At 38.8% G+C, this 26,807-nt stretch overlaps 1 protein-coding gene across 2 annotated transcripts; it reads right to left on the bottom strand.

The window, feature by feature from the left end:
- Window positions 1-6,448: 6,448 nt before the first annotated feature.
- Window positions 6,449-25,928, bottom strand: LOC140159191 (solute carrier family 35 member F3-like). 2 transcript variants are annotated; one of them, XM_072182576.1, is made up of 8 exons: window positions 25,750-25,928; window positions 20,776-21,284; window positions 13,522-13,843; window positions 12,176-12,401; window positions 10,987-11,112; window positions 9,289-9,478; window positions 7,163-7,252; window positions 6,449-6,718 (listed from the first exon to the last, which is right to left on the bottom strand). In XM_072182576.1, exons 2-8 carry the CDS (start codon window positions 20,855-20,857, stop codon window positions 6,483-6,485), a joined length of 1,272 nt encoding a protein of 423 aa, XP_072038677.1. In that variant the 5' UTR covers window positions 20,858-21,284; window positions 25,750-25,928; the 3' UTR covers window positions 6,449-6,482. The 2 variants fall into 2 exon arrangements, with proteins under 2 accessions (XP_072038677.1, XP_072038678.1); XM_072182577.1 differs by having other exon boundaries at window positions 25,766-25,928.
- Between the last annotated feature and the right edge of the window lie 879 nt (window positions 25,929-26,807).

Raw genomic sequence — 26,807 nt, 5'->3', positions numbered from 1 at the left:
GCATATGTGCATATTATATATAAGATTAGTCAGGAGGCTGTGAGAAAATGGTTTATATCTAATTCGGCCATGTTGTAGAACTCCATGATGGGCGGTATTTAGTTAGGTAACAATCAGGGTGTATATGGTTGGGCAGTATTGTGTAAATCCATATACTATAACAGTACCATGATTTCTCCTTCTACACAATTCAGGCCTTTCGTCAGTGTCAGGAAGTATTGCATACCTAACCAAAAACACACGTAATACTGGTAAAACCAAACCTTATTGTGGTTATAGAAACCACATCTCCAGGAGCAGTCCCTAAGCAAGTAATCCCTAAGCAAAAACAAACGTAATATTGGTGGTAAGACCAAACCTTATTCGCAGGTTCGAAATAAAGAGCCAAAATGTGAATGGAAACAAGTGAGATGCCTCTTAACCACAGCCTACCATGAAGCAATTGCACCGGATGCTGTGCAGTGCTGAAGTGACATGCAGCAACTGCAGAACAATTACATAAAATGTGAGGATTGCAGCGGCCCATTTGCATTATTTTGAGACGCTTCCTGCAACTCCATGCAATGCCACAGTCATCCAATCAACAATTGTCATTTCACAAACCCAAGATATGGACTGAGGCACGCTTTAGGGACTACAACATAGACATCTTTTTGGACAGGTCCGACTACAAGCGCTCCACCAGGAGAGCTAGAACTGGCTCATTAGTTTTTGATGAGAAGGGATGAAAAACGATATCAGAAAACTCTTGAACAACTTCAAGATGATTTACGAGCTGTTTTAGTGAAGGTTCGATCAAGTAAATGTGAGTGTAAAGCAGCAGCCGATCCCTTGAAAATCTAGCGAGGTAGTTGTTGCAAGTGTTATGGCATATTTAAAACATTTACCTTAAAAAAAAATCCTTAAAAGTCATGCGTACATTGCTTTAACATGTTCAACAAGTTCAAGGAATATTAACTGTATTAATTTTTTCCTTTTTATTGCAGTTGATGAATCTACCGCATGTACTTGTCATTGACACATCGGTCCTACTTGAAGATTTAGCACATATTCAAATCGATGTAGGACAGGGTAAGTACACTTGTGTTTATACATTGCTTTAACATGTTCAACAAGTTCAAGGAATATTAACTGTATTAATTTTTTCCTTTTTATTGCAGTTGATGAATGTTCAGAACGTATTAGTAGTAGACACATCGGTCCTACTTGAAGATTTGGCACATATTCAAATCGATGTAGGACAGGGTAAGTACACTTGTGTTTATGCTTTGTGATGGAGTGGGGGTGGGGACTCAAGTGTATGTGAGTGTTTCAAATAAGCGCATAAAGCCTGGGCCATTCTGACCTTTTCTCTAAAAAGTTATGTGTTGTAGAAAATTTTATGGGTTTGAATGGTACAATCATCTTGTTGGTGAGCCTGTGGAAGAATATATATTCTTTAAGAACATGCTTAGGGAGTTACTGAGCTGAATGACACAGAATGTCCTGCTTGTCCTAAGGAGCAAGGGAACATTTTCATAAGTCTGTGTTGTTCCAAGCAAGTCAGAAATAAATGGGGGAATAACAAATAAAGTGGGGAATGCAAAGAGACCAAAGAAACCAAAATATCATCAAGAGGACGACGAGGACGTGTCCCACGTGATCGAGTTCCTAGAGGCTGGAGTGAAGCCCACAAAAGACCAACGGCACACTGAGTCATTGGACATGAATATTATGCTAAAGCAGTGGGACAGATTGTCTTTGGAGAGTGGGGGGTTGGTCCGTCAAATTAAAGGGGATGATGGCAGCCACATGGACCAGCTAGTTCTTCCGGATAGCCTTCGCCCTGTTGCCTTGAAAGGTATCCATGACAACTTCGGACACCGTGGTTTAGATCAGACTCTCCAACTAGCCTGCCAGCGTTTCTATTGACAGATGGATTTTCCTCCTCATTTCACAGCTGGACTTCACATCTTTGTGATACAGTATGTGATTACAGGTAAAGAAACCACATCTCCAGGAGCGGTCCCTAAGCGAGTGATCCCTAAACATAATACTGGTGGTAAGACCAAACCTTATTCACAGGTTCAAAATGAAGAGCCAAAATGTGAATGGAAACAAGTGAGATGCCTCTTAACCACAGCCTAGCATAAAGCAATTGCACTGGATGCTGTGCAGTGCTGAAGTGGCAGGGAGCCACTGCAGTACAATTTCATAAAATGTGAGGATTGCAGCGGCCCATTTGCATTATTTTGAGACGCTTCCTGCAACTCCATGCAATGCCACAGTCATCTAATCAACAATTGTCATTTCACAAACCCAAGATATGGACTGAGGCACGCTATAGAGACTACAACACAGACATCCTTTTAGACAGGCCCGACTACAAGTGCTCCACCAGGAGGGCTTGAACTGGCTTGTTAGTTTTTGATGAGAAGGGATGAAAAATGATATCAGAAAACTCTTGAACAACTTCAAGATGATTTACAAGCTGTTTTAGTGAAGGTTTGATCAAGTAAATGTGAGTGTAAAGCAGCAGCCAGAAAATCCCAAGGATATCATCGCTATTGCTGTTTCCGTTGAGTGGCATGGGACATGGAAAGAGATAGGGACTATACCAAAAAGAAGGTCATCAGTGACTAATTTTCTCTGACGAGAGAACATGAGAACAGAGAGTGCAAACTATGAAAGGCTCCCTATGCAGAGGTAGTACCTGATGGAGTTGTATGTGTGTGCTTAACATGCCAGATCGTGCTGCTCTGGTAGGATCTACTGTGGAAGGCCCAGGTTTTCTGTTGCATCAATTGGTTAACACGTAAGGGACGAATACACCACTGCAGTATTGTGATCTGCTTGTGTGACAAAGATCAGTGTCTGACACTGATGCAACACAACCTTTGGTTAGCCTCAGCAAAAGAACCAAACTGATGAATTGGATTGAATTTCTAGTTTTGACATTGGCCATATCATTGCAGTCTGCGTGCATAGCTATTTGATGAGGAATGGCTTCGCTGATCCCTTGAAAATCTAGCGAGGTAGTTGTTGCAAGTGTTATGGCATATTTAAAACATTTACCTTCAAAAAAAAATCCTTAAAAGCCATGCGTACATTGCTTTAACATGTTCAACAAGTTCAAGGAATATTAACTGTATTAATTTTTTCCTTTTTATTGCAGTTGATGAATCTACCGCATGTACTTGTCATTGACACATCAGTCCTACTTGAAGATTTGGCACATATTCAAATCGATGTAGGACAGGGTAAGTACACTTGTGTTTATGCTTTGTGATGGAGTGGGGGGAACTCAAGTGTATGCAAAGATGTTTTACTTTAGTAAAACCTAGATACGCTGATGCCTATACTGATGCACGGCAGTGAACGTAAGCGTTCCGGCTGAAATCCAGAAATGACGTCATTTGTTCTGATGCTGCCACTTCCGGGTAACGCGTGAGAAGAACATGCCTTTTGCAAACAAAATGGCCGACTCGTCCGGCCCCTTTCCAGCGAAAATACAGCTTATTTAGCCAATGTGAACATGAGGTCATCGGTTATAATATTTTCCTATCATATTGGACTAACACGTCAGCTATATGGTATTTCACGATATAACAGTAATAAAAAGAAAACTGCAAACGTTCTTTCGTCGGATGTTTGACGAAGTGACCAGCTCTAATGACGTCATGATGTAAACAACGTCCGGGTCATTAATAATTAATTAGGTAAACCCAAATATGGAAACCTCCAAACCTATGCAAATTAGGTGTTCGACGAATCAGAATACGATCAGCCCACCTCCAAACTTATGCAAATGAGTTCAGGCGGTTACGTGAACATGTACAGTAGTTCGGCTCTTGTGTATACCGACCTCTGTGAGTGTATGTGAGTGTTTCAAATAAGCGCATAAAGCCTGGGCCATTCTGACCTTTTCTCTAAAAAGTTATGTGTTGTAGAAAATTTTATGGGTTTGAATGGTACAATCATCTTGTTGGTGAGCCTGTGGAAGAATAAAGGGGCGGATCCAGGAATTTTCAATAGAGGGGGCGCCGAGCCACCGCCACCGCCGCCGCGGCTCGGCGCCCACACAAAGTCAGGCGCCACTCTGCAAAAATACACAGAGTCAGGCGCCGATCTGCACAAAATAGAGGGGGCGTGCGAGAGAGTGATTGCTGATGACCAAGCGTATCCATTGCAGCAGGTGCGCAGTTCACTCCGTGGGGATGCGCTTAGTATAGTCGACGGGCAAACCTCGATCAGGAGCTTTTTGGCAAATCTCGACGAATTCTTCCTTGAGGAAGGCGACAAACAGTGCCTTCTATAGGATTTTTATGGGGCTCACCAGGCCAAAGGTGAGGGCGCATCCCAATTCCTGATTCGGCTGCTCTCCTTGAAGAGGAAGATCCTGGAGGTCGACCCCAGGGCAGCACCGCAGCTAGAGGCAGATACGAGGGAAGTATTCTGGAAGGGCCTGGCGGACACCAATATCAAGGCTGCCCTGCATTTCAAGTACAGCAGCGGGTGCGAGGTGACCGAACTCATGAAAGATGTACGTCAGCAGGAGCGTGCCGCTCCGAAACATTCCAAGAGCACAGCGCACGCTACTGCCCATGCTCACTTCGCAGAGCCAACTATGTCACAGGTCGAGAAACCAAAAGAAGCAGTAAAGAGGTGGAAGACCTCAGGGAGGAGGTGAAGCAGCTGAGGCTGGCCTTAAAAATGCTTTGGGCGTGTCTGTATGGGGTAATTACTATAAGCCGAGTGTGGTTACGGATTTGTTTTTGCTGTGTTCACAGCACACTCTAATATTGACCTCTTTTGATCCAAAAAAACACAGTTTCTAACTCATTCATTGCAGGGTTTAGTTACCAGTACTAAATTGGTTTCATTGTAAACATGAGGAAAAAACATAAGTGACAAGTATTAGGAAAAGTGTGGTTTGGTGGTGAAATTCTTTGCTCAAGTACATTTTTTCCATGATTACAGATTAATACATCTTTGCTCAAGTACATTTTTTCCATGATTGCAGATTATACAATGTTTTTGTGTATTCAGCTGCACCATGACAAAGCACTTGAAAACATACGGTATTCAAATATATTTCATTATTAGATTAATTAAAGAGGTAGAAATTACTGTAAAACCACTTAATTTTTTTAGGAATTTAATTTCTCTAGAGGCCTTATTTGTGGAATTAAATACCCACAAATTTGGCAGCTTTACATTAAATTGTAAGCATTAATTCCTGGATTAGCAAAATTAAATAACAATGAAAATGATGGTCATTGGGAATTAGCGAAATTAAGTACTTGCGAAATTAAATAGCTTTACAGTATGCCCAAACAGGCAAAGTATATTGGCCTATTTCAAATTCACTTCTTTCTCACATACAATCTAAAACAGATATACAAAACAGGCATAACGTAGCCAAGTCTTTGGCCTACGTAAGGCATTTGGCCTACGTAAGGCAAGCAAGTAGGATTCAAGGCTCATTGAAGTCTTCTTGAGAAGCCTTGATTTTGGAGTTTTTAGAAAGTAATTGTGCTCTTACACATGCTAATCTCAAGTCAAGCTTAAAAAGCTATGAATTTACAAAATTTTGGCAACTGCCAATTCAAGCACACATGTGATAGTAAAACTGGTCCATTTCCAATACATTTTAAAGCAGAAACGCCAAAATGCATCATCTGTAGGTCCTCTCTCCTTGAGATAAGATTGGTAGTGACAACAAAAAGCGTCTCTGCATGCGTGAGAACATTTTGGGTTTTCCCCCTTCACACTCAAGTACCGTATTCGTCCGAGTATAGTCCCACGTTCGAGTATAGTCCCACCCCCCATTTTTCGAAAAATTCCAGAAATTGTAAAAAACCTAGATGCTAGGATCATTCATGGTTGACCTAAAAAAAAAATTCAATGCATTTTGATATCATTAATAGAGTATGACATGAATACAAAATATCAATTTTCATATTAAAAATACAAAACATCTTGAAATTTTTAATTTTTTTTTAGGTCAACCATGAATGATCTTAGCATCTAGCCATCTAGGTCTAGGTCCAGGGACACTCCAAAACCAAAAAAAAAAAAAAAAAAAAAAAATTTTTTTTTTTGAAATTGAGTATAATCCCACCCCTAATTGTGAAAAATTTTCACCTAAAAAATGGGTGGGACTATACTCGGACCAATACGGTATGTTTCATAGCTAGACAACCTATAACATGAAGTGATATCACTACCAATCTCGATATAAGAAGAACTATAGTCAGTGGTGTAGTCAGGACTTTTTCAGAGGGGGGGGGGGAAGCAACTTTCAAGGGGAGGGGGAATATTTAACGAAAATTGTCAAAAATGGGCTAAACAGCATACAAAGGCCTACAAACTTAAGTATCAGGATGGCCAGCATCCTATGGGGGTAAGACTTCTCACAGAGGACAGGTGCCCCCCCCACCGCCCTCCTTGGCTACACACTACCAACTACAGTTAAGTCTTTGGCCAACCTAAAGCAAACCTCATCTTGCAGTCTGAGTATTGTGTTGATCCCTGCTATCCTCTACCCTATTCCAGTTCTCAGCTGGGTCCATATTCATGATGCTCTTCTCGCAGGGACATGAACCTTCCTTCCAGCAGGTGATCTTCTGTTGCCATGGTTCTGGCAGTAACATGATGATGAACCCAAGGATGATGAGAATGGTACCCCAGACCTTGATGTCGCCGTATGGGATATCTCGGAACACCCAATCAGCAGCTGTGTGGATCAAGAAAATATAAAAGAAAATAAATGGGCTATATTCTGAGTAGGATTCCTCTTTCATTGCTTTGTGACCAGAAGAAAACAATTACGGAGAAATTCATCTGTTTCTGGGAAATTATAGAAACTAAAGGCACGGTGGCGCAGCAGTACGTGCTCTGCCTCGCAATCGAGTTTGGGCCCCGGTGGTGCCAACGTATTTTACACTTGGACAAGGCGTTTACCTCACTTGCCTCTCTCTACCCGGGGTGAAATGGGGAGGTGTTATGAATATTGCCCATTGAGCACCACCCAAAGAGTATGCCTTGGCCACTGTGTGGCAGCTGACATATTCTAACAGCAGCAGAATGCATGTAAAGTGCTTTGATACATGTGAAAGGTGCTGTATAAATGCCCACATTTATTTAAACTATGTTAATAGAACAGAGGGGATAGACATACCTGCATTCATTGGAATTCCTATCAGGTTGCCAAGAGCTATAAATAGTGGGAATGTCACTGCTATGCCATAATTGGTAAGGAAGTTGAATACTAGGGTTGAAATGAACAAGAAAAAATAAGAGTTAAAAGTACTTAATAAGAACATTGTCAACTAGATGGACCGCGGTTCTCGGATGTCGCGGTTTTCGACGCACAGCGTCGACCGTGATGCCTCCACCAAAGCGAGTGATGTGGCACTCACAAGTTGAAACAAGCTTCAAGCCTAAATGTTGACTGTACCCACCAAATTTGCCCATATGAAAGTTTTTATCAATTGGACCTCAGATGACCCCTGGGTGACCCCTGGGGCCCTGGTGATCCCAAAATGATCTTCCAACAATTTGCTTCAAATGTTTTATGCCCATGCAACAGTTTTTACTAATTTGACCTCAGATGACCCCTGGTGACCCCAAAATGGCCTTCCAAAAATTTGACTCTAAATGTTGACGTATACCCACCAAGTTTCATGCCCATAAGATATATTTTATTAATTTGACCAGCTGGTGACCCCAAAATGAACTTCAAAATATTTGGCTCCAAATGTTGACTGTACGCACCAAGTTTCATGCCCATACGACAGTTTTTACTAATTTGACCTCAGATGACCCCTGGATGACCTCGGATGACCCCGAAATGACATTCCAAAAATTTGGCTCTAAATATTAACTGTACCCACCAAATTTCATGCCCATACGACAGTTTTTACTGATTTGACCTCAGATGACCCCTGGGTGACCCTGGATGACCCCAAAATGACCTTCCAAAAATTAGGCTCTAAATGTTGATTGTACCCACCAAGTTTCATGCCCATACGACAGTGTTTACTAATTTGACCTCAGATGACCCCTGGGTGACCCCAGATGACCCCAAAATGACCTTCCCAAAAGTTGGCTCTAAATGTTGACCATTACCTACCAAGTTTCATGGCCATATGACTATTTTTGCTAATTTGACCTCAAATGACCCCTGCATGACCTCAGGAGACCTTGACCCACTAACCAATACAAACTTGTTCTGAGGTCAAGACGCACCCACCCACCAAGTTTGAGGAACGTGTGACCCCTAGTCTCTGAGAAAAGAGGTAAATACGGAAAATGGGCCCCCTGACCTCAAATGACCTTTAACCTCAGTATATGACCTTGAATCTCACCAAAAAAAAAGTAGCCAGAGTTTTTGACCATGACCCACCTATCCTGAAAATCTGAAGTCAATCCGCCCATCCATGCCCGAGATATAGCATCCGGACGGAAGGACGGAAGCACGGACATTGCAAAAACAGTATGCCTCGCGGTGGAGGCATAAAAACAGTAAGGAAAGTAAGATCTTATCCTATGCTAATTGAAAAGGACAAGCAGTATGATGAATCGTCACACCTGCAGCAGAAAGTATGAAACCAGCATAAAACCTGACCATACTTGTCTAGCAACAGAGAGGTTCTGGGTTCAACCCTTTCTAAATTCCATTCACTAATGATATTTTAAACGCTTGCTTCCATCACGTCTATACTCAACCCATGAAGACAGCTCCATCCATTTGTCTATTGACAAGCGAAAAGCAATTATTATACAAATATTGACTGCTATGAGGGGCATGGTTAAAATTATAGGCCCAAGGTGATCTCAAGACTATGCCCCAAGGCGTAGCCGAGGGGCATAGTCATGGTTTTGAGATTTTTGATAATTTTAACCAAGCCCCGAATAAAAAGCAGTCAATATTTGTTTAATATACCAAATCTATAAAGATTCTTGTCATCTGTTTGGTTAAAAGCATCGATTTTGGAAAGAGAAATTAATAGTTTCAATGCGAACGGCACAGATTACAATCTGCGTTTCCGCGTAATTATAGCGAGCGCAAATATTAACGCGTGCGTACTATCATTTTACGCTGGGAACTATACCCGAATAATAGTTACTTTTGCGGGCATAGTCAAAACTATGCCCGCTCTTTTAACCAATCAGATGGCGGGAATCTTTAGATGAGGTATATAAAGTATTATAAAATACGTTCTAGTATAATCATTTAGGATAGTGGCGGGGGATATTATATTTATCACCCTCCGGTCAAAAACAGGGGTGTCATAGACTTACCTACTGTAAGAGCTGCACTACCGCATAAATATACCCATGGCATCTCCTCCCAATCCCATCTCTCTATATCTTGGTAATATAATATCAACATAATAGGCCATAGGAACGTAAGATTCAACCAGCCCAGTACTGTGAGGAACAAAGACACCTGACCGTATGTTGCATCATGCATATACCTCTTGAATAATACCTGCAATAGAATTTACAAAGAGAAAATATGGATGTTCATCAAATACAACTTTGAGATTATGCCTATTAGACCCCCTAAACCAGAAGGAATGGTTCAGGAGTGCCATTTTATTTAAAATAACTATAATTTGTGACCGTCCACGGCGAATGAGCCGTAAATTCCTCCCCCGGTCAATTTTGTTTATTTCGTGTTTAAAAAATAAACATCATAAACTTAAAAATGGCAAATCATTTGACTTCAAACGATATCCTGAAGCGGGGTTATGGTTTGTTAAACTTTGCTCCTTCAACAAAATTATAGCTTTTTACGTTTTTACATGTGTCTCTTTTTCCACATTGTTGGCAATAAATATCAAACAGTCATAATCGGGCGGTCATTTCAAATCATCCCCAAGTCAACGAGGTTTAAGAAAGTTCTCTCATTGTTAATTGTTGGTTATGCATACCTGTACAAAATACAATGCCTGGTAACCCACCACTTGAATAGGATTTAGCAATATAAGCAAACAAAGACCAGAGCTATTAAAAGTTTTATAGCCATCTAAGGTAGAAGCTTATTATCCACTTCAACAATAGGATTATTGATTAGTTTTGACTATCGAAATGAGACGGATGTCGGGCCAGCTTAAGTTACCGATGAATATGACCTTCGTACACATTTTACACCGTAACTCAGAATACAATTTAGGGATTTTACTGCTCATTTGTGCTGCCGGGTCACATTTAAGCACAATATTTTAACCTAATAACACTTGTGGACCCTAGACCTCCTCTATCTACTGCAAACCCATACAACCACTAAAACCTATCCACAGCTCCATGCATACACACACTTACACATGGCCAAAGCACAAACTTCAAATTGACAAACTGTGGTCACAGAGCATGTCAAACTCTGTTTTACATGCAAGCAAGTGGACACATCTTATACCTACCAAAGGTAAACTATTAAATGAACAGGTCCAAGCCACTTGTATTTTAGGTTTCAAATGACATCGATTCTGCTCAATTTGAATGAAGATGAAATGTCAACACCAAATGATACAATAGCTTGGATCTGTCGAAGTGCATTTTAGGTACATGTAGGTAGAATATTGTTTATGTCCCTGGACTGAGTTATCGGGAGTACTGAGCCCTGTTGCACATTGTGCAAACACAGCCTGCAAACGAGGTCCTCATTCTGCATATGATTGAATCCTATCTAACGGAGACCCAATTTCAATCCACACACCGTGGACCCACCACACCCGACAACTTCCTATCCAACTGTGAAGTCCTGAACCCCTTAAACGTGGACCCGTTTATGTTATTAGTGTTGTCCTGATTATATCCAGTAACTGAGCACACCCACGGTTGCAGGAGTGTCAACAGTCTCACTGTGTATCCTAATGTAGGTTCACGTTTGCAGGTATTTACATACGCACACACCCCCACATATCTGTGGCACAGATTTACTTCTTATTTATCAAATAATATATCAAAAACACAACAATAGTTTACTAAGTATACCTTGTATAATGCTGCACCTACTGCAGACAGTATTACTAAAACCACACCCAATATGGAAGCACTGCCAAAGCCATCAGCATAGCATATGAGAATTGTACCTCCTACTGACAAGAATACAGAAATACTCTGAAAAACAAACATGAAAGGCAAATAAAGTGATATTATATAGTATTGCTACACCTGGTTACATGACTGTGTCATTCATAATGTTATCCATTTACTACAATACTGAATAAAAATTTTTGGCACACTTTGCCGCTTTTGGTATTACCTCCACTCATCCATTATGCCCCACTCCCCCAATTCAATGTTGGACAAAGCCATGTTGTCAACAGGTCCGTGAGACCCTCCAACAGTGAGAAATGGGGGAGTCGGGATGGGTGAGATATGCTTTACATGTACATATATTGCATTCATGTTTCACTTGCCTCTCCAATTTTGATAGGGCCAATCATTTAGAACAAGTGTGCCAACTATTTTTTTCAAGGATTGTAGGTCTGGTTGTCAAGCTTTCATCAAGACTGCCAAAGCCAAAATAGTGTATAATATTGAAGACAGTTTTATGTGGCCCATACACATTGATTGATCAATATTGGAGGACTGGATACAAAATATTGAAGAGATCTAATGTAGTTTGATTTTACTGATGGTTGGACAATAAAATCACTATTGTGTACAGTGCACAATATTAGATTTTGTATCCACTCTTGTATCTAGGGCCTTTGATATTGATCAAACTGATTGTGTATGGGCTGCATTAGTTGTTGTTTTATCATTTTCTGCGACTCCTATTCTCCAATGAAGGCACCAGATGAATCAAACCTCCTTATACGCGCTTCTAACCAATCAAGGGTCATGGGTAGTTTGATTGACAGTGACGTCAGATGTAAACTAGTCTTTTTTTATCCAGTCTCAGATTATAATTTTTTGTACGGTAACAGTTTGCAACTTTGCATACATTAGTGACTATGTAGAAGTCAATTTTTAAATACAAGATATAGGTTGTATTGCTTTTTGCCATTGTAGCATTGTGTGACGATATACAGATAGTTTTTTTGAGTACAATGGTAAGAATATTTTCACGAGATGAAATATGGGCTGTTCTATTCAACGAGGCTATGCCAACTTGAATGGAACAGATAATAATGTGCTTTACACTAATAGTCAAGTTCTCTTCTGAAACACTTACCTTAGCGGGTAATAACACTAATCTCTCTTGTAGACATATCCATGAGCCTACATACACAAAGGCTGTATTGGTAGTGAATATAGCTGTGACGTCAGCTGGTTGAATTATTCCTAACGCCCTGGCATACATGTAGTTAACAGTAGCCCATATCATTGTAAATGGTCCGACTAACTTGAAACAAGACCACCATGTCAAACCATATGTGCCAAATATTGCTTGGTCTTCACTGAAAAAGGAAGATAAGATAAGATACTTAGTAGTGAATTGCAGTGGCATTATCAGGTTGAATGAATTAGTCGTAATACCCTGGCATACATGTAGTTAACAGCAGCCCATATCATTGTAAATGGACCAACTGAAAAAAAGACCACATGTCAAACCAGATATGAAGTTGAACGCATTAGAGGTAATTTTTAGAACAATAATTCCTGTTAAAATCATAGGTAAGCTTAAAACTCATGCTGAAATGACAAACTACGAACTAGGAATGATGACTTCCAGCTAACTCCCGGGTTTACAACCAGATATTCACCAATTATCGATGCCATTAGCGACCATGTGTGGCCCTCAGTGGTAAGCTTACTACACAAGATAGCATGGTAATATCAGCATGGGGCATTTATTGAAGGGGGGCTACTATTCGAGGAAATACGGTAATAGATGAATATTTAGCAAAACTGACCCAAGCAATGGCAAAAGGAAGTGCATGTTACACAGTGTCAACACCCTGTATTATAAATATTTTTTTTCCATACAGCCCAATACTCCGTTGAAATCAATATTCTATTATTGACACAGATAAAGAAAGTGTACATGTGCATTGTGTTAAAGGACGTGTACCTGGAACTTAACTAAATGGGCTAAACGCATTCCTTAATACCTATAAAGTATAATTGTCATTCTCAAAATTAAATATATCTCAATTTTTAAGTTGGATTTCAAATTTTTTACATTAAAAATGCAGTAAAAGATATCCACAGCAAGCTGCAAGGCCCCGCTAATTAGTGTACTGCTTTTCGAAAGTGAGTGTACTGGAAACAAAACCCTGGTTTTACCTGAAAACACAATTTTTTTTCTTGTAATAGAAACATCATATGGGGTACTAGAGCATGCACAAATCGTAATAATGTGTAGAATATAGAAATGCTGTGGTATCTCATATGATAGTCATGGTATGCTTAGCCTGAGTCGCTCGGCCTATCTCGAACAAAATCGCGATGCGTAGCTATTAAAAAACGAGAGGATTCGCTGTACTATCACAGCAATTTTTAACACAAAGATATAGGGATGATGACGATGTGTGTTAGTGAAGTAAATAAGACAACACATCGTTTTAACAGACTTACTCGTAAAGTTTCCTGAGTCCACCTGCCCTCTTCTCCCTGGATAGCACCATAGCACCTATAATATGTACGGGATAGCACACCATCATCCAAGCGGTTGTAAACCATATTGTGAAAAAAGGTCCATCAAAAGTAGCCGAGTACGTACTCTTAACAAACTGTGTTAAGCTGACCCATGACACAGCGATACCGAGTACAATAATAAGTCCTATAACCACCTTGAGTATTAAGCCCGTGGTGCATTTTGTGGATTGTTTTTCTTCCGGTTCCTCTGATAATGAAACGTTGAATGTCACCTCCACTTTACCAATATCACTATATGTATCTGAAAGAAAAATTATTATTAAAATCAAATGAATATAAGACTTGATATTTTATACGGCTCGTATTCGGTGGCAATTGTTAGGCTTTTACCACTACGCTGAAAAGTACAACCAGTAGTGATATAGTTAGTGACCAGAGTGATATAGTTGACCTGTCTGGTCTATATTCTGCATGTTAAAGAAAGTAGACATTGCCCCTGGACCCCACCATGGGCCCCAAGGCAGGTCCCTGGACCCCACATATTTACCACTTTGCGCCAAGGTGCTTGATATGCACGCAAACTTCCAGGACTATTTGGTCGCATGTCATAAGTTGGGTACAATTTCCATTACATGGTCAAAAATGACAAAAATGTATTTTTGGATATGTTGTATATATTGACAACATCTAATAATTAACACCATTTTTAACCTGATCAGATGCTTAATTTTTGAGATAATGCTTAATTACTAATTAATTAATACACAGGTGTCTATCTAAATCTCAATTTTCAAATGCGTTTTTCTCAAATCGGACCTCTATTACAAAAACGACTGTAAAATTTTTATTTTATGCAAGAATGTCATCAGATTTGGAGGATATGGTCTCAATACATTAATGCTTCATATGAACTATTTAAAATAATTGTACACGTATGTTAATTACATTGTGAAGGTCAATGACCTTTTTAAGAGTAATTGGCGAGACGGTTATTCTATTATTAAGGAAATGAATATCAAGAAGAAAAATGTACATTAGCATGTTGCTAAAAATACTGAAATTCAACTAGGATTTTATTAAAAATTTAAAAAAATGGAACATTATAACCATTTAAGGTGGTACTACACCCGTTGATGAATTTGTGACTATTTTTGCATTTCTCTCATTCTCTCAAAAAATAATAACACATTGGTAACAAAAGTTATGTAAATTATAGGAGTATTAGGAATCAAGTTACTACACTGGAATTTCAGTGACTCGAGACAAGCGGTATACTTTATTTATGATAAAAGAGGTACTGCTACAATGTACCTCATTTTTTAACTTACATAATGAATAGACGGGGGAATATATGAAAATAAGGGGAATAAAAAAAAAAAAATTGCAACAAAAGGTTTTTTAACTGATTTTGGTACTATGGGACCCCAGAAATAACAGAAAAAAGTCCCAAAAATCGGGCTTCGGAAAGTGGTTTTTCAAGATGGCGTCCAAAATGGCCGCCAAAAAATCTTAAAATTACTATAATTCATTTATTTTTCACCACAGTGTTGGAATTTTGGTGTCTAAACCCATGTTTTTGGGGTCAATGATTTTATTATGATCAACAAAAATATTGTAGAGTGATCAGATAACCTAGAAATCCAAGATGGCGTCCAAAATGGCACCGATACCCTTAAAATTGCTATAAATCACTTATTTCTTGTCATAGAGCTATAATTTTGGTGTCTATCCCTATGTTTGTGAGTTCAACAAATTCATTGAGACCATTAAAACTTTCACCAAGTGAGAGCATCCATCTCGAATTTCAAAATGGCTGCCATTTCTGATATATTTTGCCAAAATTGCAAGTTTTTGAAAATAACAAAGCTATACATTAATATATTTATTGTTTTATAAAACTGTTTAAAAATAATACAAAACAAATAAAATGGAATCATTAATTTTATTAATAAATGATTTATTCAATGTATTTCCATCAATAAGGATATTGATATATTATGGGAGCTCTCGATCAACTTCAAACAAGCAACTCCTAATTGGCCAGGAATAATTCACACTATCCATAGAGGAAACGAGCACCCGGGTCAGTCTTTGGTTGTGTTTTTGCCTATGATAGACATGTATTCAGGGGATAAGACCTGTATTCTTTCCACATTGGAGTTCCTTTGCAGTTTGGCAATGAAATATAACCTGTCACCAATAGTCATATTTGACCAGCCCTATGCTGAGATCATCCAATATTGCAGAGTGATCAGATAACCTAGAAATCCAAGATGGCGTCCAAAATGGCCGCACAAAACATCCTTATTTAACTTACTTATTTTTCACCCATGAGTTGCTATTTTGGTGTCTACACCCATGTTTTTGGGGTCAAGGATTCCTCTTTGACTAACAAAAATATTTCAGATTAATCAGATAAGCTATACATCCAAAATTGCTGCCTAAAATCTAGTATTTAGGTGATAGTTTTTAACGCAATAATGATCTATTGAAAGTTGACATTTTAGTATCTACACCCATGTTTGGAGGTCCAGCCAGAAATTTGGCATCCAATATTGTCGCCAAAATTGTTTTATACTGTATATTACCTGTCGTTTGAGGTTGGTAGTGACGTGACTCACTATGATTGGTTGGTAAAGTGAGAAAAACCTTAAAATGACTTGAACTGTATTTATATTATCTTACAAGTACTTCCCAGTGGGTAAAGACAACAGCCACAAAGTTGCCAGCACTGATGGAATCAAAAAAATGCAGTGCGATGGGTGGTTGGTTGGTTGGTTGGTTGGTTGGTTGGTTGATATCCCTACCATCCCTATGCAGGAATACTGAGACCAGTCTCCTAGTTAAGCTGAAATAGATTGCCCAATTTCAGCAATGATAATATAAAAGTCAATATTGGTGAGACACAATAGGCAGGTCAAATGTTGGCTGGCATAAATTGGCTAGTCAAATTAGGTAGAGGCGTAATCCCATTGGCTTGTAAAGAGTCTAATTTGGAAAAGAGTTCATACAATATTATGTAGACTCGGACATAGTTGGTATAGAGAGTTCATACAATATTATGTAGACTCAGACATAATAGGCATAAAGAGTTCATACAATATTTTGTATACTCAGTCATACATATAGGCACATAATGATGATGTTTTACTAGAAGCCTTCATTTTCAATATCATATGACGTTCCTTACTCAGGTAGGACTAAAATTCTGATCATTTTAATTGAGTTAATTAGCTATAGTACATCATTTTCACTCTCCATCATCTTCCATAACTATTTGATTGCTGTATGGGTTGTAACATGAGTCAGTTTGGCAGGGTCCGCATTTAACATGACATGGTAGTCCGTATATCTTTGGCAGCTGCAGCGAGGTGGGCACTTTTTGCAATTACAGTGGATCATTTTGAGTAGGTTATCAGGGGCAGCCTTCATGTCAGTCATGATCGGAAACATCTGATTACTGTCTATTTTCCACCCCTAGTCCAAGACATCCATACCATTGTTAGTCCCCATCCAGACCATAATCTGGTAGTAAACTCTGAGGCGGTGACATTTGGTGGAGGATGCAGTAGGAGGCAAACGTTCAGGAGTGACAAATGATTTTGCAGATGTTATCTTTTTGACAAATATGTTGTAGCGCAGGGTTGCAAGTGAACTCTCCCCATTGCTGCCAAACATAACAGCCATAGCTTTGCTACCAAATCCTCAATGATTTGCCTTGACTGGTTTGGGAGAATGGTTGTTGAGTCGTTGGTGTGTATTGTCTTTGATGGACGGACCTCCACCATACCCATCAAAACCACAGTTGCCAATCCATAATGGAAAACAGTGAAATCTGCATATGACTGTGCAATCAACCCATAACTGTCTCCAGTTTTCCATGGTACTCGATGCAACAAGGAACCGCCACCAAGGACTTAATGATCAGTAATTGGACAAGACTCTTTGAGGACTTCGCAATCACCTGACGTCACATTGCTTGAATGTTCAGCGATAGTGGTAGCTATTTGAGGCTCATCTGCTTCTCGGAAAATGTTTCTAGCCTCAAACAAGGTGGGAGGAAATGTACTGATGTCGTAATCCATAACCTCTTGCATTGAAAGCTCTCCTGTTTGCTACACTACTACAAACCGTTGAAATAAGAGGGCGGGGTCAATGGTCTGATCTGGAGCAATTGGGACAGCAGACGCATCTTCAAGGGTTTTTGCCTTGTCTTTGCGCTTGAATGATACTTTAAAGGCTGGTTGGTCATGCATTTTGGCTACAATTGCCATACCAACTGACTCATACTCATGAACATTAACATCGGCATCGGCCACTACAACATTTCTTAAGGAAGGGTCTGAAGAGAAGTGTGAGTAAGTATCCAACTTTGAACTTAATTTGGATAAGTCTAATGTATCTCTATGTTGATCCTTGATTCAGCGGACTCTTTTATGCTGCTCACTTGTAGAGTAGGAGAGGCGATTGAATTCCTGCATGGCATTGGGGAGCGTACGCGGGGGCGACGGGTCGGGGATGAGAGTGGTTCACGGGGTAAGCCGCCAGTACTCTTCAGTGATCTCATTAACGTCTGTTCAATTACTAGATCTGAACTTAGGCCTGCCCAAAACTGATTACTGCGGCGAATGACATGGTAGTCATTGGAGAATTTCTGGAAAACGTCTGGATGTTTGGTCTCAAGCTCATCTCATGAATGTAGAGATATGCCGATTTCAAGTAGTTGTAATGTCCAGTTGCAGCAAAAATTGGAAGGCAGTCAGCAACAGCACTTAGGCGTATGGACAAACATCCGGTGCGATCTGCCATGATCAAAGCTCTGGCCACTCTCAACATCTTCCAAGTTCTAGCTTGATCTTGCCCAATATATCAGATGTCTCAATACTCTCCAATGTTGTTTCCCCTACCATCAAAGAAGAGTACACATCTTCAGATTCATCCATCAATGTCTGAAATTGGGGATTATCATGCAGCACATCTGATACAATCATTTGGTTTAGACACTTGTCTACCAGCAGGTGGTCCTGGAATGCTCTTTGGACAGACTTTCCAGTGAACATAAGCACAACAGCACTTTCACCATACACAGATTCTAGGATGTCTTTAAGTCCTGTCCCTTGCATTAGAGTACCCATTGCTCCAAGTAAATTCATGAATGTATGAAAACAACCCAGCAGCAAGACGATCCTTTTCAATGGGCTGTTCTCCAGTGCATCATGGATGATCTCAGCATAGGGGCTGGTCAAATATGACTATTGGTGACAGGTTATATTTCATTGCCAAACTGCAAAGGAACTCCAATGTGGAAAGAATACAGGTCTTATCCCTGAATACAATCTATCATAGGCAAAAACACAACCGAAGACTGACCCGGTGCTTGTTTCCTCTATGGATAGTGTGAATTATTCCTGGCCAATTAGGAGTTGCTTGTTTGAAGATGATCGAGAGCTCCCATAAGATATCATTATCCTTATTGATGGAAATATATTGAATAAATCATTTATTAATAAAATTAATGATTCCATTTTATTTGTTTTGTATTATTTTTTTAATTGTTTAATTAAACAGTTATATAAAACATTAAAAATATAATGTATAGCTTCTGTTATTTTCAAAACTTGCAATTTTGGCAAAATATATCAGAAATGGCAGCCATTTTGAAATTCATGATGGATGCTATCACTTGGTGAAAGTTTTAATGGTCTCATTGGATTTGTTGAACTCACAAACATAGGGATAGACACCAAAATTACAGCTCTATGACAAGAAATAAGTGATTTATAGCAATTTTAAGGGTATCGGCGGCCATTTTGGACGCCATCTTGGATTTTTAGGTTATCTGATCACTTTGCAATATTTTTGTTGATCATATTAAAATCATTGACCCAAAAACATGGGTTTAGACACCAAAATTCCAACTCTGTGGTGAAAAATAAATGAATTATAGTAATTATAAAAATTTGTGGCGGCCATTTTGGACGCCATCTTGGAAAACCACTTTCCGGTAGCCCAATTTTTTGGGACTTTTTTTCTGTTATTCCTGAGGTCCCATAGTACCAAAATCAGTTAAAAAACCTTTTGTTGCAATTTTTTGGGTCAAACCGTATATTCCCCCGTCTAGAACCCCTTTGTCTTGAATCACTGAAATTTCGGTGAAGTATATTGGATTCCTTGCCCCAATAATATACATAACTTTTGTTACCAGAGTGTACACAAAATGTAGTAATTTTGTAGTTACTTTTTGAGAAAAACGCAAAATTAGTCATAAAATTTATCAGGGGGTGTAGTACCACCTTAAGTAGTCAGTAATTGTTTTAGTTGTACAAATTCAACATTCAAAGCTGTCAATACATCAAACCCTCACTAGATTTGAAAAAATAACCAGTAGTTATGACATGCTGACATGTGAAATTTCACATAGGCCCTATTGCACACTCCCGCATCCGCCTGCTCCACATCCGCCTGCTCCTCCACCCCTGGCATTTTTCATTTCAACTGATGTGATTTTTTTTACCGAATAATGTATAATTATATGCTTCAGTAGATTGAAAGAGTATAAAATTAGGCTTAAAATGAGGTATCAACCACTGCTGTAGGATATGGGGTTACGGAAAGCCAATCAAATTTAAATCACAATTTTCAAAAAAAGTGTAATCCCTCCACCCTTTTTGCATACCCAACATATGACATGCGACCATTTATGTTTTTATCAACCAACCAGGGACATCTTCTAACTTGGGACGTCCAAGGTTAGTAGACTAATGACAGTCATATCTCCTATTTTCTTACTGGGGACTTTGCAGAGATCACACACAGTACTACTCAGTGCACACACCACATGTCGTCTGTTTTCACACAATTTGGGTAGGGAGGGGTATTAGCATTCATATCCGCATTCAAACTGTGGAGGTGTGGAAAACAAACTGTGGAGCCTTCTCGCAACTGTGGAGCTCCACGGTTGGAGATAGCTTCAAAAACAGCGTCTTTGAGCCATAGAGTAGGGTACAAAATCTCTATTTTGTAATTTACCAATACCTCTAGTAAGTCAATTGTGTACGGATGTGTGGGTGAAAAACTCCACGGTTAGAATGTGTGTGTGCGAAACTCAACAGTTATACACTCAAAAAACTCCACACTTCGGGATAACATACAAGAGGGGGTATGTATGTCTATCTTTTTTTAATGTTCTATCACTGTATAACTTTTTTAACATCAATTCTCTAGCACTTTTACCTGAATTTGTGGCTGCATGTTTTTGCTCTTGAGCATCTTGACCAACAGCTGCGTATCTCACTTGATGCATGTTAGAACTCATACTGAGACAAGAGACTACAGATTGGAGACTACAGATTGGAGACTAGGGACTGGAGACTAGAGATTGGAGACTAGATACCAACAGCTGTGTATCTCACTTGATGCATAACTCATTCTGGAGACTAGAGACTGATGGAGACTGGCTACTCAACAGCTGTATTTCTCACTTGATGCATGTTTGAACTCATTCTGGAGACTAGAGACTGGAGGCTAGAGATTGGAGACTAAGAGACCAACAGCTGTGTATCTCATTGATCTATATTACTTAGAACTCATACTGGAGACTGGAGACCGATGGAGACTAGCGACTGATATGGAGACTGGCTACTCAACAGCTGTGTTTCTCACTTGATGCATATTAGAACTCATACTGGAGACCGGGCTGTTCATCGCTCGCTGAATAAAATCACACAAATCACTGCATTGATCTGTAAAGAGTAATAAATAATGTGAAATTAAGGAGACAAAATGGTATCGATGTCCATGAATAATGATGTTGGCATTAACTGTATCACCTAAATATTGTCTCATGAAAATAAACTGAAACCAAAATAATATTCATAGCACGCAATGATTTTGTCAATTAGTTTCAAACTACATTTTGCAAAACTTGGAGAATTGTTACTTTCTTGGGATTAGAGGCTCATTATCTTTGCATACTTCTTTACGTGGGAATCAATTCCAGAACTGTTTGTAAAATGTTTATGATTGCTTTTTCTATCAGGGCGGGTCCATTAATTAGGGGTTAGAAGTTTCACATGCTCCTTATAGTGATAAGCAGGACTGATGAATATGCCAGCTTGGGGAAGGAATGCTCCCTGAACTGACCAACATGCAGAAACATCACCCAAAATCTATCTGATTCCGTAGACAAGGAACATTTTAGCAATTTTGGAAAATGACCTTTGACTAGAAAATAACTTGCTTTACATTATACTAAAAAAATTTGCTGCAAACCTTTGATGAGAATGTACTTCCATGATGTTATTGTTTTAAACAAGGCACCTCCAAAGCCATGGAAGCATAGTAATAGTAATACCGTAGTACTAAGTTATGTAGTACAGTTGGGGATAGGTAGGCTTAGAGCGAAAACGCAATCTCGCTTTTTTTAGTGCTTTTTTTTTAAACTTTAAAAGATTCATTTCTACCAGGCAGATCTATTTCTCTGGCGAATGGTTGCAGAATTTGACAACCACTGCAACTAAAATAGCTTGTTTGACATGATTTTCCAGCCTGAATTTACAAAACGGTCCATTTTCTGGCACATCCAAGCAACAACAAAAGCAATGTTCTTTACTACTCAAACCTTGCAGTATATTGACTTTTTAAGCTGATAAATTTATGAGGACAATATACTTGTGTATGTCCGAGTTAACAAAACACTGCCCTCAATTTTTTTTTAATTTTCGGCATTTTGAAGTTGCCATCTCGCATTTTTGGGATATAGGCACTCGAGAGGGCAACCTCGCTCAACCAAGCGACCTCGACAAACAGGGCGACAGTATACAGCGATAGTTATGGGTTTAATCCCACACTTCACAATTTTCCCTTCGTTCTTCACAAAATATAAGTTTGGATCATAAAATCTTAAGGTCTTTACAACTTGAGCAGCGTACACCAAAGAAATTGATCAAACACTTTTTGTGATAGGGTGGTGCAAAGCTGGGAGGAAATTTGTATTGTATTTTGAAACACGCAGCGTCTGACGTCGCCAAAGATCATTCACTTTGTGGGAAGTTACTGGATCTGAAAATAAGTCTGTTTATTAACAGTTAAGTACCTTGCATGGATTTGTGGGTAAATATAGCCCATAGTTGGCAGTGGTGATACAAACCCACCCTTTTTATTTCAAACCCACCCTTTTTATTTTATACCCTTTATACCAAAACTCCGAAACCCACCCTTTCTAAGCATGGTTACTAATCATAGATAAGTGGTTATGGTGGTCCAGGAGGTGCAGTTTTGCATCCAAAGAGAATTACATTGAAGTTTTAGATGACCAAACAGAATGGGATTTCAATATTTTTTTGTGTTTCATTTAGTGTCATTCAATCAGAAATTACAATAAGCTTTGAGATTGCAATTGTTGACTTCTAATAAACCCACCCTTTTTATCAGTGACCACCCTTTATATTTGGACACACATTTTAACCAGAAATTTTTCAAACCCACCCTTTTAAGCATTTTGTGGACCCTTCAAACCCACCCTTTCTAAAGCGTGGGTTACCAACAGTGTAGCCCGATCTTTTTGATGCAGAATGGATAAAATACATTTGTAGTAGTACGCAACTTCACACCCATATGGCAATTTTCCTCGACTAAAACATATCAAAGAACACATGGAAGAACTCTCCGCGGCAGACAGATGCATGCAGTTGTAAACGACAGTGATTCAGTCTGATGATAGTAACCCATGAGTATAAACTCAAACTCAGCTTTACAGTAACAATAATTAAATTTACATAGGCACAAATTTTGGCTGTGTTCATGTACCATTACTCACTACTCAGCCAAACATGGCAGAGTAGGGCCCACATGGCACATGTCCTATCTTGACAACATTAATTTTCTCAACAAGCACAGAGATACGAACAGCGAACGTCTAGAGCAGCTAGACTCGCGTCGTATTGGTTGTTGTTAATTCTGCCATTGTCCACCTTGCCAACGAATACGAAGAATGCTCTCGTCAAAGGTTTACAGTAATTTACTATAATATTTTGCAGTTAACCTTTGAAAGAGCATATTTTAAGCATATCATCGTGTATTTACTGTGTTGAAACCCTCGTCTCTGATTTTTAGACACTGTGTCATTCTCATTGTAGGTAACTAGGCTAGGCAAACCTTAGTTAACACATTTACTAGTCAGCGAATTCGCCGAGACCGGGACCCCAACACAAGGATTATTTACATAGCAATTTGACTTTTTTTCGAGAATAGGTGGGTGAAGGAAACCTACATAAATATGTTTTCTATACTTCACTTGACCCAAATATATGATTTTTATGGTGATAATCAAGTCGCACATGGAATTTTAGAGGATTTTGATAGCAGTTCCATTAAAAAAGCTGCTATCGCCATGAGACTAAGATCTAGAAACACCCCCGAAATGCCGTTCTGGGGAATTTTGCTAGCTGAATCTTTTTGATGAAAGTCAATCTTTGACAAGATGTAACTTTGCTACGGAATGTGCTATGAAAAAAAAGGTTTTCAGTTTTGGCTTAGTTTACTCAAGGGCTTTAATTTGATATATAAAATGATGCAATTTGATGGCAAATTTGAATTCACCTAGCATACCTACTCATTGGCTGCTGATCTGCTGAGTGATTGCCAAGTTAGGGACAGGCATAAAAATTTCAAATTAACTCTATTAACATGAATTGTTGTTTATTGGAAGAGAGAACTTCTCAGAAACAATTTGACACCAAAACCAATCTTCTACTGTATTGCTAAGTGAAGTTATGACGAAATTACTGTCGGAACATTGGGCCATTTTCTCTGATAAGACTTACCATAGGAGTGCATGGGGGGACTTGATCATTTTTGTGCCTCCCTGTCAATTTTTTGTTTTCACTGTAATTTTATCTAATTTTTTTGACCAAAACGGTGATTTTCACCAAGGCATATCTCACAGAAAAAAATATTCACAAGTGAAGTCAATGTTGCATTCTGCTTCCTAAAGCATTGAAACTGTTGTCAATGCAAACTAGAGCATCTGAAACAGATTAATTTTGGTTTTATTCATCATTTTCTCCAAAAATGGTGTTTTCAGTGGCACAAAATGGCACAGATTTACATAGGGCTTTATTATCAAGTAAAATAAATAGCGCCCTCGCTCAGATGTGCCTGTCCCTAGCCAAGTGAAGTGGAAAGTTTAATTTTTTATGAAATAATGAATGAACTTTGCGCTGTACGCATTGTTAGCTCCGCCTTTGCAACATCACGGTAGTATGGGCGATCTTTTCTTTTAGACCACCCGAGTTATATAAGGTTAAAATTACAAATTTACCAAATTAAACTTTCGCGACAAGGTTAAACATGTTCTTAGCTATACAAACATACCTTTTATTTCGTCGAACAAGCTTTATTTTGTTCCAAAATCCACGTTTTATCGCAATTTTTGACGTAAAAGAGCTGAATACAAAACCGGTGATGCAAACTCCAAAACTTTTCGCGTAGCACGGCGCTTGATGTACGCTTTCGTTTTGACGGTGATTTACGCTCGCGTATCAAGCATTTCAAGCACGTTTGACAGTATTTTACTGCATGACGCAATTTTGCATTTATTCAAGATGGCGAATTTCTCGAAAAACACGATGTATTTTTCTTTAAAAAAATCCCTCATTTTGCACATTCTTTGCCACTTTTCACTCATCTGATCATCTTTTTATGTGACGGAAGTGATGCTGATTGTATGAAGGTATGTTTTTTGTTTTTCCGATAATTTTTAAATTGTTTTTCGAGACAAAAACTTCTTTGCAGAATAGCTGTTTTCACTTGTTTTCAAAAAGTTGTTTTAACCTTGTTTTTTACCCCATAATTTCCCTCATTTATCGAAGCCCTGCCCTCCTTCCAATACATTAAACCTTGACTTCAAAGTGTTTGGCAACTGTTTAACCTTGATGCAAAAGTAAACCTTGATGCAAAAGTAATATTTTAGTCCCTATATAGCGAGGGTGGTCTAAAGGAAAAGATCGCCGTAGTATGTGCTCTTCAAAGGTTTACTGCAAAATATTATATCCCCATGGGCACTCTTGATAGTTTGTCTAATTGAGTAAATTGGTGCAGAATTCGACAGCTTTGAACAATAATGTGTGATTGTCCTCGCGCGAGTTGACCGTTATTTCTTGAGTCAAAACCTAAAGTAAAAACACATTTTACTGACAAATAATTTACCAAAATAAAACCTCACTGTTTATCCCGATAAAGAAAGAGAAAAATTGAGTTTCTGATACTACGAAAGTATTCGAAAACTTCAGCTGAAACTTCGTGAACTTCTTCCAGAGAATCATAAACAGCAAAATCAATGTGAATTGTTTCTAGAGATTGGCAACTCATCTTAAAAATTCTGCATTCTTCACAAGAATTCTACGTCAGCATCAAATTTTGCTTTCAATAATGATCTCTTTTAAATTTGCCAGAAATTTCGTTGATTAAATGAGTAAAGAAATTATAATTTGTAAATGGGTAATGTATTTTCCTAAATAAAGACACATTTTCTAAAATAAAATTTAAAGGGATATTGGTAGTCTTGTTACAAGTCATGTCTAGAAATATACATTTTGTTTGGTTGCATGATTTTGTGCCATGCCAGTGATTGATAGCCTAATTAATTTAGGATGATTTATGTGTATTTGATTTATTTTCAGGGATTAAAAAAAAAGGAGGAAGAAGTAGAAGAAGAAGAAGAAAAAAAAAATTTTGGATAAGGGCTGTGCAATAATTATGAGCCCTGGGGGCGGGTAAAATTGGGGGGGGGGGGTGGCAAGAAATTTTGGCGAGCCGAAAGGGGAGGGGGATGTTTTGGCAAGCCGAGAGGGGGGGGGGGCAAGTGATTTTTGGCACACATTCTTGGGGCGCCTTTTAAATAAAACGCTCTAAAATGGCTTAGGAAAACCGTACGGAAATGCTTAAATATGCAAATTTTCCTGCTCGCAACATATAGGCCTAGGCCTAGCAGCTTAAAGGGGCATTTCGTGATCCACAGCCTCATCCCCCCACTTTTCCCAAAAAAAGTTGATATTTTTACACCACTGGATACCTCTGGCTACATAATGTTTATGTACCAAATATTTCTTGCAGATTAATTCGTTTAGCAAAAATATCGCCAAATTTGAATTTCGTTCTGGTGCACCAGAACGAAATTACAACACATTGTCTATGGAGCAGTGTAATACACATAATCATGCATAACTCGCGAACGCAAAATCGGAATCAACTGAAATTTTGGAAAT

This window comes from Amphiura filiformis, chromosome 8 (genome assembly GCF_039555335.1).
Source record: "Amphiura filiformis chromosome 8, Afil_fr2py, whole genome shotgun sequence".
Lineage (NCBI taxonomy): Eukaryota > Metazoa > Echinodermata > Ophiuroidea > Amphilepidida > Amphiuridae > Amphiura > Amphiura filiformis.
This window is presented reverse-complemented; position numbering and strand designations above follow the sequence as displayed.

Coding starts and splice junctions, on each gene's coding strand:
- LOC140159191 (XM_072182576.1), bottom strand. CDS start 20,857: ATGAGTTCTAACATGCATCAAGTGAGATACGCAGCTGTTGGTCAAGAT. Junction 12,402..13,521: donor GGACTCAGGAAACTTTACGA/GTAAGTCTGTTA, acceptor TTCCTTTTTCAG/TGAAGACCAAGCAATATTTG. Junction 9,479..10,986: donor TAGGTGCAGCATTATACAAG/GTATACTTAGTA, acceptor ATTCTATTGCAG/GTATTATTCAAGAGGTATAT.